This window comes from Penicillium chrysogenum (genome assembly GCF_028827035.1).
Source record: "Penicillium chrysogenum strain IBT 35668 chromosome Unknown utg000004l_segment0_segment0, whole genome shotgun sequence".
Classification (NCBI taxonomy): domain Eukaryota; kingdom Fungi; phylum Ascomycota; class Eurotiomycetes; order Eurotiales; family Aspergillaceae; genus Penicillium; species Penicillium chrysogenum.
In genome coordinates this window covers 934,399-946,398 of record NW_026622752.1, presented here as the reverse complement: position 1 = coordinate 946,398, position 12,000 = coordinate 934,399, and the positions used below count along the sequence as shown (strand labels likewise).

Genomic DNA, 12,000 nt, shown 5'->3' with positions numbered 1-12,000 from the left:
ATATGGGGTAGTATGGGAATAATCAGGCTATCTCCTTATTTCAGAGGAACCGAATAGTTCGTTCGGGTTGATGAATACCCCGACATACTATAATGACCAGTCGCATAGCTTTCCTCGCTGAATATGGATCCGTCATGCAGATAGAACGCATACCCTGATTTCAAATGTTGCTTCTGTCTTCCTCTTGCCCGAGTAGTTCACTACCGTCTTCCTCTTGTCCGGTGGATTTGCTATCATCATCCCCCTTACCCAAGTCTGTAATCTCACGTGGTATCATCTATGTTCATATTGTTGTATTGAAGTCTTATCTATATCCGACGTCGAATCGGCATCATGCGGATGGGGCTCCATCCGATTCGGCAGCAAACATCTCTATGCCCTCACCACATACAATCAATCGCGACTGATTTATTTCCGATCCAGGGACTTGGTTCTCTGCGGGGAGGCCATTCCCAGGTCCATGGACAACTCCCAATGATGATATATCAGCCACGGAGCTGTATGTATCCAGTAAGAATTCCACGATCATCCCCTGGGTATCAAGCTGTGTAGGGTCCACTGCGATTGACCACATTTTGACTCTGTGGTCGTTTCCAGAGGATGCGACAGTGAATTTAATCGATTCTGTATTTGATGTAACATCACGAGAGATTTGCTGATTGAGTACTTTGACCGTCGTGACTGACGCAGCGTGAGCATCGGGGATCGAAACTGTAGCTACCTGTGCATTTGAGCCGGTGTCGGATGGATGTGTTCTTAGGAGGGAGACCGAGAGAGAATTATCATCACCTCCAGCCACAACGACAGCGGCTGTGTCAGAGATAGGAACCAGTTCCATCCCCTTGATGCTGTTGGAATGAATCTGATATCGACTTTCGCATGTGATGTTTTCTGGTGAGATGATGGAGCCTTTGAAGGGGTGATTGGCCTTTAAGGTAGATTGCGTGATTGTGTAGAACGGTTGAAGTGTGCTTGTCAAATCCCAGAGTGTGAAGTAGCCATCAGTCGCTGCGGTGATAAGGCTCACGGAAGAGCTCGAGACCAAGAACTGGGCTTGGGTCAAACAATTTGTCATGTATTTCCCCCGAGCCAGGAGAGTGAATTGGCCTCCGTTAGATGGTGAAAAGTGGAAGATCTGCAAGGAAGTTAGTACATGACGGCCGTGGTATTTGAAGGAAAGAGCCACTCTTACCTTGAAAACGGAGTTGGAAAGAGCAATGCACAGGAGGAAGCCCTGCTCCCCGTCAACTTCCTCTACTTCCACCACATCGAAACTAGGTATCCGGAGATCTGAATTCACGTCATCCTTCGGACTGGCGGCTATCAAGTTCGTAGCAACGCCAAATATGGGAATGGTGCGGACTCTCCACACGAAAAACTCTTCGTATGCAGCACTGGTGAACAGGTATCCTCCATCCTTGGACCAGGTCACCTGCTGGATCCCAGACCTGTGTGTATCCAAGACGCGCAGACACTCAAAGCTACCCCACGGACTAGCAGCCAATGAAGAAGTCGGTGTGAAAAGACGAACAGTAGTGTCCTCTGCACCAGTCGCAAATAGAGGCCGATCCCCACCGGTAGCGTTGAAAACATCCATTGCCTTGATTTCCCGTCCGTGACCTCCAGCTCGAAGCAACGTACTAGCAGCAGCTCGTACGCGAGTAGTCATTAGAGAATGTCCGTCTTTCCACGCGACCAAAGCATTGTTATTTTTGTCTCCTGGGATGAAGTCCCAGGATCGACGAAAGCCGCCTGAAGCAATGGATACGATATCCGTCAACTTCGACTCATTGCGCAGGACGAAATCTTGGGATCTGAATCCGTACAACATAAAATCGCCGTTGTCGAAATAAGCGCCTTCGATGTTTCCACCTGTTATAGATGCTGTGCGGTGCACTGTTTGTATGGATACACCACCTGTCCCGTTCCCGGAAAGCTGCAATTCATGGACACAATAAGTTCCGTCTCGTCCACAGGTCAGTACAAAGTCCGATTTTGTGGTATCATTCGTAACTACAGACGTGACGACGCTAATATGATTGACAAACTCTCGGCTATGAACACGTCGGTTGACCAAAACGGGCTCAGCCTCGGAGGTGTTGTATATAGCAAGAGCGCCGGTTTTTCCTCCTATAATCAAATATTTGCCATCGAAGATGAAAGATGCACTGCAAACCACAAACGTGGATGGCAGGTTAAAGTTTGTTGTTTCGGCAGTTGGATGATTGCTGTTCCAGTGGGAGACGTTGACGAGTGTTATTTCTTCTCCGGTAGGATAACAGACGAGGAAGGTGATTTTTTGAGAAGGATTCAGGGTATCCATCTTGGAAGAGTGAGTCTGAAGGAAGAATAATCCAAGTGGTCTGTTGCCAACGTCTGTGATGTTGATGACAGATTTCATAGCGTGATTGTAGAGTCGAATGAGTCCTCTGAAATTACCTATCAATGCCAAACCCATCTGGGGCAAAGCAGCCATGACGGCGAAAGATGAAAGGTCAGGTGCTTCGCATAACACTTCCCAAGTAATGGCAGTCTCATCTGCTTGGTTGACATGCCCAAGCTGAATCTGGCCTTGTGGAGAGGTGCGAAGAAGGCAGTCTTGGGTGACAAATGCAAAGGCTTTCGTCCCTTCAGCTGTGGAATTCTTCTTTTTCACCTTTACTTGCAAGCCACGCGATTGCTGAGAAGATGCAGCAGAGTCGTTGCCCAGTTGCTCATCGTCATTTTCTTGGATGGGGAAACTTTTCAATGCACCGTCAGCACCACCAGTGTAAACCACAGTCTTAGAGCCGATTCTGCAAAGATCCAGAGACCAAATATGCTTTCCAATATGTGTTTGTATTGAAGAAGTCTGCCTGAGCTGATAGACAGTCGTCCCGGTGGATGATGACTGCCATCTTAGGTCCCACAAGACGCATGTGCAATCCTCTCCACGAGAAACCAAACCCATATGAGTTTGGTTATTATTCTTGATTGCTCTGAAATGGACACCCCAAATGCGAGACACGTGGGCAAATGCCTGGACCACACATGATTCCGATCCAACGCTCTCCTCGCCTGCCTCAACAGGACCAAAGCCTGTACTTCGCAATTCAAATCCGTCTGTGGAGTATGCAGAATGATCTTCGGCTGTTTTGTGCTCACAATCTGATATATCCCAGATTCTCACAGTTCTATCATCGCTGCAGCTTGCCAGTATCCTGCCAGACTGGCCTCCGTTCAAGGAATGAATCTTGGGAGAGATGCGGACATCGAAGATTGATCCATCATGCCCCGTGAAGAAATGGTGGATGGAGCCAATTGCATTAGCTTTGTGTGATCTATCCTTATTCAAGAAACACGACCATACGATGATTTCTCCGAAGACGGTACCAGCGGCAATGAGTACATGGGAGGAAGACAGCGCAATCACATCGGCAGAGTAAAGGATAGACTTCACACTTGTCGCCAGCTGATATATGGATATGGTATTTCTCCCGGGTATATCACTGTCGACCAGTTCGATACTCAGGAGTGCATTGTTCGCTGTGATGAAAAACGCCCCGTAATGGCCACCTACAGCAGCTGCGCACCCACTCATGATCCAATCTGGAGCAGTGAACTCGGCACTAGAGGCTGACAACGTGACTTCATTGTCAGATGCGACAAAGACATCGACCGCTCGCACTGAGCGCCCTCCCCAGACAACTATTTGGACATGGCTCGAATCATCACGATCCTGTAGTCCTTGGTTCAAAGTAATGAAACCATGAATATTGTTTCTTTTGAATATCTGGATTTGAGTGCTGACGACACCAGTGGATTCATCAACCACCCGGAAGAATGTGCCTTGACTTTGGAAAATGAATCGTCTAGCACCCAATACAATCGTCTTCAACGCTCTTATCGGGAGGAAAGCATCAATATGCTGGTATTTTGAGTCAGCGGGACAGCATTTTGACTACAGATATGGCAACACTGACCTCGAGTGATAGAGACATTGCCAACTTCTACACACATTAAGCAGAGAGGCGAATTATACGGAATACCTCAATTCCCTCAGATAAAAGTGCACATCCCACCACACGCCAAAAAAGTGCCCACTACTTTTTCGACGATTTCCCCGATGTGATTATATAACCCTTGCACTAGTCCATAAGTGGTAATATCATGCACGTGATCTCGCGATTGAGGCGCGGAAATGGAATGACGCTCGGCGCTCATCCCACCTACCCGACGAGTCCCTGCTTCGCTAAATAGCAACCTGCGAGCAGTGCATTATCCCTAAAATGCCAGACCTCCTTAATAAAGACTCATGATCTAATACTCCTTTGATTAGCCATGGGTGTCACCGGCCTCTGGACGGTCGTGCAACCGTGCGCTCGCCCTATCAAACTCGAGACGCTCAACAAGAAACGATTAGCTGTCGACGCGTCGATCTGGATCTATCAATTCTTGAAGGCGGTGCGGGACAAAGAAGGCAACGCGCTCCGGAACTCTCATATCGTTGGATTCTTTCGCCGCATATGCAAGCTGCTGTATTTTGGGATCCGTCCCGTCTTCGTCTTCGATGGCGGGGCCCCCGTCATGAAAAGGCAGACAATCGCTGGCCGAAAGAAGAGACGCGAGGGCCACAGAGAAGATGCTGCGAGAACAGCGGGAAAGTTGCTTGCCGTACAAATGCAACGTAGTGCGGAAGAGGAGGACGCTCGTCGACGCAATAAGAGTCGGAGACAAGAGGAGGAAGAGGTGCCAGATGCTCCGGTCTATGCAGACGAGGCTTTCATGACAGAGACAGAAAAGCGACAAAATCGCAAGTTCAAGAAGAAGGATGCGTACCACCTACCTAACCTAGATGTCTCGCTTCAGGATATGGGAGCACCGAACGATCCACGCATCATGTCCCAAGAAGAGCTGGAGGAGTATGCTAGACATTTTCACCAGGGTCAAGATATCAACCTTTACGATTTTTCCAAAATCGACTTCGACAGCATGTTCTTCCTTAGTCTGCCCCCCACTGATCGCTACAACATCTTGAATGCAGCGAGGCTAAGGAGCCGACTTCGAATGGGATATTCGAAAGAGCAGTTAGATACCATGTTTCCAGATCGCATGGCGTTCTCAAAGTTTCAAATCGACCGTGTCGCGGAACGAAATGACCTTACGCAACGACTAATGAATATAAACGGCATGAACGGAGACGAAGCATTCTACAAATCTGGGCAGCGCATCGCAGGAGAGCGTGGCAGGGAATACGTGCTTGTCAAGGATCGCGAACATGAAGGTGGCTGGGTCCTAGGTGTTGTGGGGAACAGGGAAGGCCAAGAAGAAAAGCCCATCGATCTAGATCGACCTGAGATACTGTCTGATGAGGACGAGGTGTCGGACGAAGATGAGTTCGAGGATGTTCCAATCGAAGGTCTGAACCGACTGCCCAAACTTCCTTTCCTCCAAGAGGGTGTATTCGACCGGTCGCTTCAACTTGAAACGGACGAAAACTTAGATATGAGAAGGTCTATACAAGAATCGCGTCTTGCTTCACAGCGACAGCTAGTGAATGAGAATCGTGTACAACAGATTGAAGATGACTCGCTTTTTGTTGAAGCCGAGGGAAATGCTGGCAAACAGGAGCCGAATAACGAAACTGAGGATTTCTTTGATGGTGACGATGATGACCTCGAACGAGCTATTGCCCTTTCGTTACAACCGGATAAGGCAGTTGATGACGAAGATATGCCTGGTGTACACATCCCTCGACCAGTCAAATCAGCTCCATCTTATGAGATGGGGCCAGATATTGATTCCGAGAGCGATGATGGCATGGACTTTTCTGCTGCCATAGCAAGAACAAAGGTCTCGAAGAAAGCCTCATATGCACCAAATCCATTCGGTGGTCCTCTCCCTTTTGAATCCATCAAACTCACTAAAGTCACGAAAGATAATGATAAAGCTGGTGAGGTTGGTGAGGATGCAGGGGGTTTCGTGAAAGAGCTTACAAAGAAGCCAAAACAGGCTGATCCACTTCCTCCATGGTTTGTGGGTGAGCCCTCAGACGCGGAATTCATAGTAGATCCTGTTGAAGATCCCGAGAAGGACGATGAGAGACCTGCGGCGCCAGATCATCTGTTCCTGTCCAATCGTCGCTCGCCGGACATTATCGATGTAGATGAAAGTTCCGTCACCAAGGAAGTCGTTGATCTAGAGAAAGATGAAGAGGAAGAGAAAGAGGAGGAGAAGAAATCCAAACAGCAATTTCGAGTGGAGGACATTGAAAAGATTTACAACGAGCTTTCTACAAATCCGGATGAGAAGCCTTTGAATGGACAAGTTCGAGCTCCGATCGCCACAAAGCTTGATCAGCCGTCCCCACGCAGGGAACATTCTCCTTCACCAGAATTTGAAGATGTTGTCCCTCAGGTTTCCAACCAAGGCCCTGAGATCGCTGTTGTATCCCATCAAAAGGCCCAGTCACAGCCTCAGCTCTTCGAAGAGGTCGACCGAATGGAAGATTTCGCGCAGGACCAAGCTGACTACAGTGACCCGGAGGATGAAGAGCTGTTCAAGCAGCTTGCAGCAGAGGGCGAGGAGCATTTGCGATTTGCCAATACCCTTAATTCTGCTGCTCCTCACCAGGAAGCCTTTGACTACGAGCAAGAACTAAAGCAACTACGGTCTCAGCAGAGAAATGAGCGTCGCGATGCAGACGAGGTGACCACTATTATGATCAATGAGTGTCAACAGCTCCTGACGCTCTTCGGACTACCCTATATCACCGCGCCTATGGAAGCCGAAGCGCAGTGCGCCAAATTGGTATCGCTAGGCCTTGTGGATGGGATTGTCACAGATGACAGTGATATCTTCCTCTTCGGAGGAACGCGTGTCTACAAAAACATGTTCAATCAAAGTAAATTCGTCGAGTGCTACTTGACATCCGACCTGGAGAAAGAGTACGCCCTCCATCGACAGAAGCTTATCAGCTTTGCCCATCTGTTAGGCAGCGATTACACAGAGGGCATTCCCGGGATTGGTCCAGTCACAGCCCTAGAGATACTCACCGAGTTTTCCAGCCTCGAAGAGTTCCGCGACTGGTGGACTAAATTGCAAACGGGTACGAATACGGCAGATGATGCTCACGTTGCCTTCCGAAAGAAATTTAGAAAGAAGGCATCCAAGATCTTCTTGCCTCCTTCCTTCCCTGATACCAGAGTTGATGAGGCATACCTGGAACCCACAGTCGACGACGACCCCTCCCAATTCCAATGGGGTGTTCCTGATCTGAATGGGCTACGGGCCTTCCTCATGACCACAATCGGCTGGAGTCAAGAGCGAACGGATGAAGTTCTGGTGCCTGTCATTCGTGACATGAATCGGCGAGACCAGGAAGGCACACAGTCCAACATCACGCAGTTCATGCAAGGTACACAGGGCGCGGGTGCTTTTGCGCCTCGGGTTCGTACGGGTGGACCCAGCCGCATGGAAAAGGCATTTAGTCGGCTACGTCAGGAAGCTCAGACAGGTGGAATCTCGCGATCTGGTGAGCCACCTATCGGGGGTGCAGAGGGAGAACAAGAAGCCTCTGTTTCACAAAGTGAAGGCAAAAGAGGTGGCTCAGCCACCAGAGCCAAGGCTGGAACTAATAAGAAGCGCAAGATCCGTCGGGCCGACTCCCCTGAGCCATGATATGGGAATTGGATTGGGGTTCTCGCGTCGGCAGCATACATATTATGTACATAATAGATTCCCACTATCTACAATGCACGCAATCCTTACGCAAAAATCTAGCCTAGTGAGATGAGGAGAATAATAATCACTCATTCCGATACAGCTTTTGCAATTGTAAACAGAAGATAAAGAGTAATTAACGACTGGTCTATCACTGTCAAACAGATGGACCATGAAAAATGTTGAGAATGAGCCCAGTCATGGTCTAGCAGTGCAAACAGCCCAGGATAATTAGCCTACATACATAACTATATCCTACGCCTGGTCTGAATATGCAGCTTGCCATTGAACACTAAAGACAAAGACAACTTCCGCCATGATCCAATTTTCCACTGATTTACCTGGGTCTTATATAAAATCGTCATATATTAGTCTCTTGATTCCCTAGCTTCAACACCGGAGATTATGCACTGAATTGCCCCATCCTATCCCACATGCATCTACTATCTCTTTTCTTTTGCACATTGTTGGGATCATCCCATCCTACATGGATGCCTTATTGTGGTGGCAGACTGAGCGCTTTTGTTTGTTGTTTGTCAATGCAGGCCTTCTTTGATAGTTTGAATACTAAGAGTTCCGTCTTCTTGACTTTCCCAGTATCTGTATCTGCACACCTCAGCCCGTTCTGCCTGCTCCGCCCAACATTCTGGCACTGGCCACAGCCTCTATAAAACACGTTGCCAGGTCCTTGCTAGGTTTCTATATAGTCCTAAGGGCCTATATCATTGCATGAAGAACATCTCTCTGGCTGCTCTATCAGGTAAGTCACACTTTATTCGTGTCGTATCTTCTAGTTGATGTGCTAACAGTCTGACCTAGTCTATACGAAGTGTTATAGCGGGATGCCGCCGATTATTCATGGCCTTCTATTCGGACTATCCACCTCAGGTTGAACAACATGTTTGCTGTGTTATGGCGGTTCCGGATTTCTGCGTCCATGCCTCCGCTGTCACCTTTCGCCTCAAGAGCAAAGCATGGGAATATAAGGTCCGGAGTCCTTGAAATTGGCGAAGCAATATGGTCGAGATGGTGAAGAGTTGGTTCATAACCCATGAACTGGCTTCGACGGAGACTAACAGAGACATCAGGGTACGGTGCTGGGATATTTTTGCAATTTTCGTCGAGTGCAAATTGGACAGGGAGCTGACACTGTTTGCTAAATGATATGTCCATTACAACCAGTGTTTCCCTTGGGATTGTCCACCAGATGTGCCTCTATGCGAATGCAAGCAGCATTGTCAGCGCCGCGGAAGAAGGTGTCGAACGAAACAAACGCAGACGAGAGGTGGCGAGAGCCAATGTCTGCGACGGGCACCGGTATGCATTGCTGTAAGGGTAGGCGTAGCGACTTTGGCTAGGTCTGCGTCGATGATTGTCATGACACACCCGGTATCCAGACAGGCTACTAGCAGCTTCTGCTAAGTCGTCAAGCCGACGACTGTCGAGGCATAGCGCCATGTCTTGTACGCTGCGCCCGGTTGGGCAAACCGTAGCCTGTCCGATTTGATGGCCGGTAAATCCGCTGGCAGCGCATCCGCGTCCGTACCTGGACTCCTTCGGCAACGAAAGCACCCGCCGGCGCAAGCGCACCCGCCGAGAGAAGGAGCGCCGTGATAGCGCTATATCAAATGCCCACATTCCATCATGGGGAAGAGTCACCGTGCCGAAGCCTCTCTCCGGCCCGCTACAGAATCTGTCAGACATCCAAAGACAGTGCAATCACTTTGCTTTCGTTTTCTTCTTTCCACCCAAACCACCCAAACCATGGCCATATAGGCCAGGGTCTGTCCCTCGCCATTGCCAAAATGCCCAAGGCGCTGAGCCAGTGGGCTGCTTGCTGTATTACGAGGCCATGCAAGCCCCACACAATTGCGGCTACTCCGTAAAGGTGTGTAGTCCAGTGTAGGGATAGCTCTCTTTCCCTCTTCTTCTTGGTGAGAGTCTTCCTTGCCAATGCGTAGACTTCAGCTATCAGGCTGAAGAGTGCTAGATGAGCGCTTTGTCTTCTAAAAGAGGATATATATGTCTCCGCTGCAAATAGAGCGAATACTCTCTCTCTCTTGGCTATATGATATAATTACTACTTCCCCCGGCCATTACCGGTGTCCGTTTTTCGATGTGTGGCCCCTTAGTCTTCAGCATTCTCGAGAGAGATCTGCTAGAGCGTAGTGATATCCTTCAAAAGGACGTCATTTGCCCTTTCCAGGTCTACGATCCTCCCTGTGAGGGCCCAGACTTGGCCCCGCAGTCTATCCACTTCTTCTCTAAGTGTTCTGTCTCCCTCGGCCTTCTCGTTGTTCTTCTTCTTCTCCGCTTCCCACTTAGCGGCGTTGAGCCTATGTGCTATGTGTTACATTATGAGGCCATTAAGGCCCCACACCATTGCGGATATGCCGAATAGGTATGTGGTCCAGTGTAGGGATGACCCCGAAGTGCTTTCTGTACGCTTGCTTAATGCTAAAGTTTCATTGTTAGTATATTAAGGTGTTTTCCTGGTTTGGAGATTTATGACATACCAGCAAACGACGTTGGGGTGGTACCCATTCGGGCATGCCAAATAATGACATTCGGATTGCTCTGATTCAGCTGATCCTCAATGATGCCAAGAATGGTGATCTTGAAAGCCAGCATCGATATATACCATGGCAACCCATAGTCGCCGTGAATATCCTCACGAAGATAATCTGCGCTAGGAAAGCTGGAGCCGGATGCGTAGCGCCACCTGCGAGTGCAGAAAGCAGAGTGGGAGCTGAGGTGGCACTGTGTTGCTTGTAATCCTTCAGGTGATCCTGAAAAAAGTCCACGAACTGTTAGTGGATGGAGAACGAGAAGGTGCAAAACCGGAAAGGACTCACCCTGGAGACGGTCTTTTTGACCCAAGTGTGTCCACTAGCGCGAGATTTAACGGGAATCTTCCCGCACTTTTGCGGCCTTTTCTCTCTTCTTCTATTCCCACTTGGAGGAATGCAACGGGGAAGTTTCGAGGCCGTGTCCAAGGAAGGTCGCGAAATAGTTCGCAACACGTTTAATCCATCCTGGTACCTGGTCCAATGGCGAACCAAAATTGCCTGTTTGGGCCGGAACCCGTCATGCGAAAGGTGGTAAAAGGTGTAGTCTTCGCCGCGGGCGGCATGATAAGGTTTCGCATGAGTAGAGATAGACACTGTCAGACCCATACAAGAGGGGATCTTTACTGTCTTTGCACCGAAGTCTAGGCGGAAACTCTCGTGGGCCATAACGTCCATGCCGATGAGTAACTTCGCCTTGAGATTGTCCACCAGATGTCCCTCTATGCGGATGCAAGCAGCATTGTCAGCGCCGCGGAAGAAGGTGTCGAACGAGACGCTGGACTGGATGCCGGGGTTCGGACAGATCTTTTGACTGGGGGTGTTGAGCTTGGTATAGGATCAGACATTTCTTCATCAACTCGAGGGGGCGACATGGAAGTGGACGATGGCATGGGTAAATCAAGATATCTCGCCAGTGACTTGTAGCGAAAGCGTATGCCATTTCTTTCCGTTCGGATCTCTCAACATCGGCCAAGGTATATCACTGTTGATCAGATGATGAAGATTATGTATGACCTTGAAGCACCTTGTCCACCTGGTCTATCCAGATGTCGAGATCGGCTCGCTCCTTCAGTGGGGGAGTGAGCTTGTAAAGGTTGAAGCTTCCTAGCTCAGAAAGGTCCACCGCTTGGTTGTCGGCGACAGCGCTTCGCAACGATTTCCAATCGCGACTGTCGTCAAGTTGCGCAGCAGCAGCAGAGGAAGAGGGCTCAGCCATTGTAGCTGATAAAAGATAAAGATGAAGTGAACACAGTTCTTAAAGAAAGACACTGTATACCACGATGGAGATAGTTCTCAATGAAAGAGACTGCAAAACTCCTTTTGTTGCTCAAAGGCGGGTTCACATAGCGGTGATTTTTGTAATCCGGGTACGTACAGCGGCGTCTTCTGATCGCTTCTCGCTCAGCGGCGATGAAGTGAGAGATATAGCTTTTTGCTACTCCAAGAAGTCCAAAGAGTCTCCGCTGCCGGGAAAAGCTCGACTGAATTGAGATTTTGTAAGAAAAGGGGGAAAACAGGGCCTCGTAATCTGTTGAGGCTACGGAGGAGGGGAGATAGATGAAGAAGAAGTGAGGTGATGAAAAGCATTGATATACTCCTCGCTTGTAGAGAATTGGCTTCTGGAGAGACGAAGGAAGTTATTCATAGCTGTCTTGATAGCGCCATGACCTTCTCCCTTCATATGTCTTTTGATCTCCGCGAAAAGCTCATCGGCGTAGTAGATGTCACT

The 12,000-nt window shown here is 49.0% G+C and overlaps 4 protein-coding genes across 4 annotated transcripts; 2 read left to right on the top strand and 2 right to left on the bottom strand.

Annotated features, from left to right (window-relative positions):
- Nucleotides 1-331: 331 nt before the first annotated feature.
- On the bottom strand, nt 332-3,980 carry N7489_006279 (tRNA (34-2'-O)-methyltransferase regulator RTT10; the record flags this gene model as incomplete). Its single annotated transcript, XM_056712029.1, has 3 exons — nt 332-1,135; nt 1,193-3,907; nt 3,963-3,980. The coding sequence occupies 3 exons, from the start codon at nt 3,978-3,980 to the stop codon at nt 332-334; spliced, it is 3,537 nt and encodes a 1,178-aa protein (XP_056565744.1).
- Nucleotides 3,981-4,320: 340 nt separating this feature from the next.
- On the top strand, nt 4,321-7,659 carry N7489_006278 (ssDNA endodeoxyribonuclease RAD2; the record flags this gene model as incomplete). The annotated part of the gene is made up of 1 exon (XM_056712028.1): nt 4,321-7,659. One exon carries the CDS (start codon nt 4,321-4,323, stop codon nt 7,657-7,659), a length of 3,339 nt encoding a protein of 1,112 aa, XP_056565743.1.
- A 771-nt stretch (nt 7,660-8,430) lies between these two features.
- Nucleotides 8,431-8,703, top strand: N7489_006277 (uncharacterized protein; the record flags this gene model as incomplete). The annotated part of the gene is made up of 2 exons (XM_056712027.1): nt 8,431-8,461; nt 8,540-8,703. 2 exons carry the CDS (start codon nt 8,431-8,433, stop codon nt 8,701-8,703), a joined length of 195 nt encoding a protein of 64 aa, XP_056565742.1.
- A 213-nt stretch (nt 8,704-8,916) lies between these two features.
- Nucleotides 8,917-11,487, bottom strand: N7489_006276 (uncharacterized protein; the record flags this gene model as incomplete). Its single annotated transcript, XM_056712026.1, has 6 exons — nt 8,917-9,385; nt 10,056-10,158; nt 10,218-10,317; nt 10,377-10,490; nt 10,557-11,096; nt 11,296-11,487. 6 exons carry the CDS (start codon nt 11,485-11,487, stop codon nt 8,917-8,919), a joined length of 1,518 nt encoding a protein of 505 aa, XP_056565741.1.
- Between the last annotated feature and the right edge of the window lie 513 nt (nt 11,488-12,000).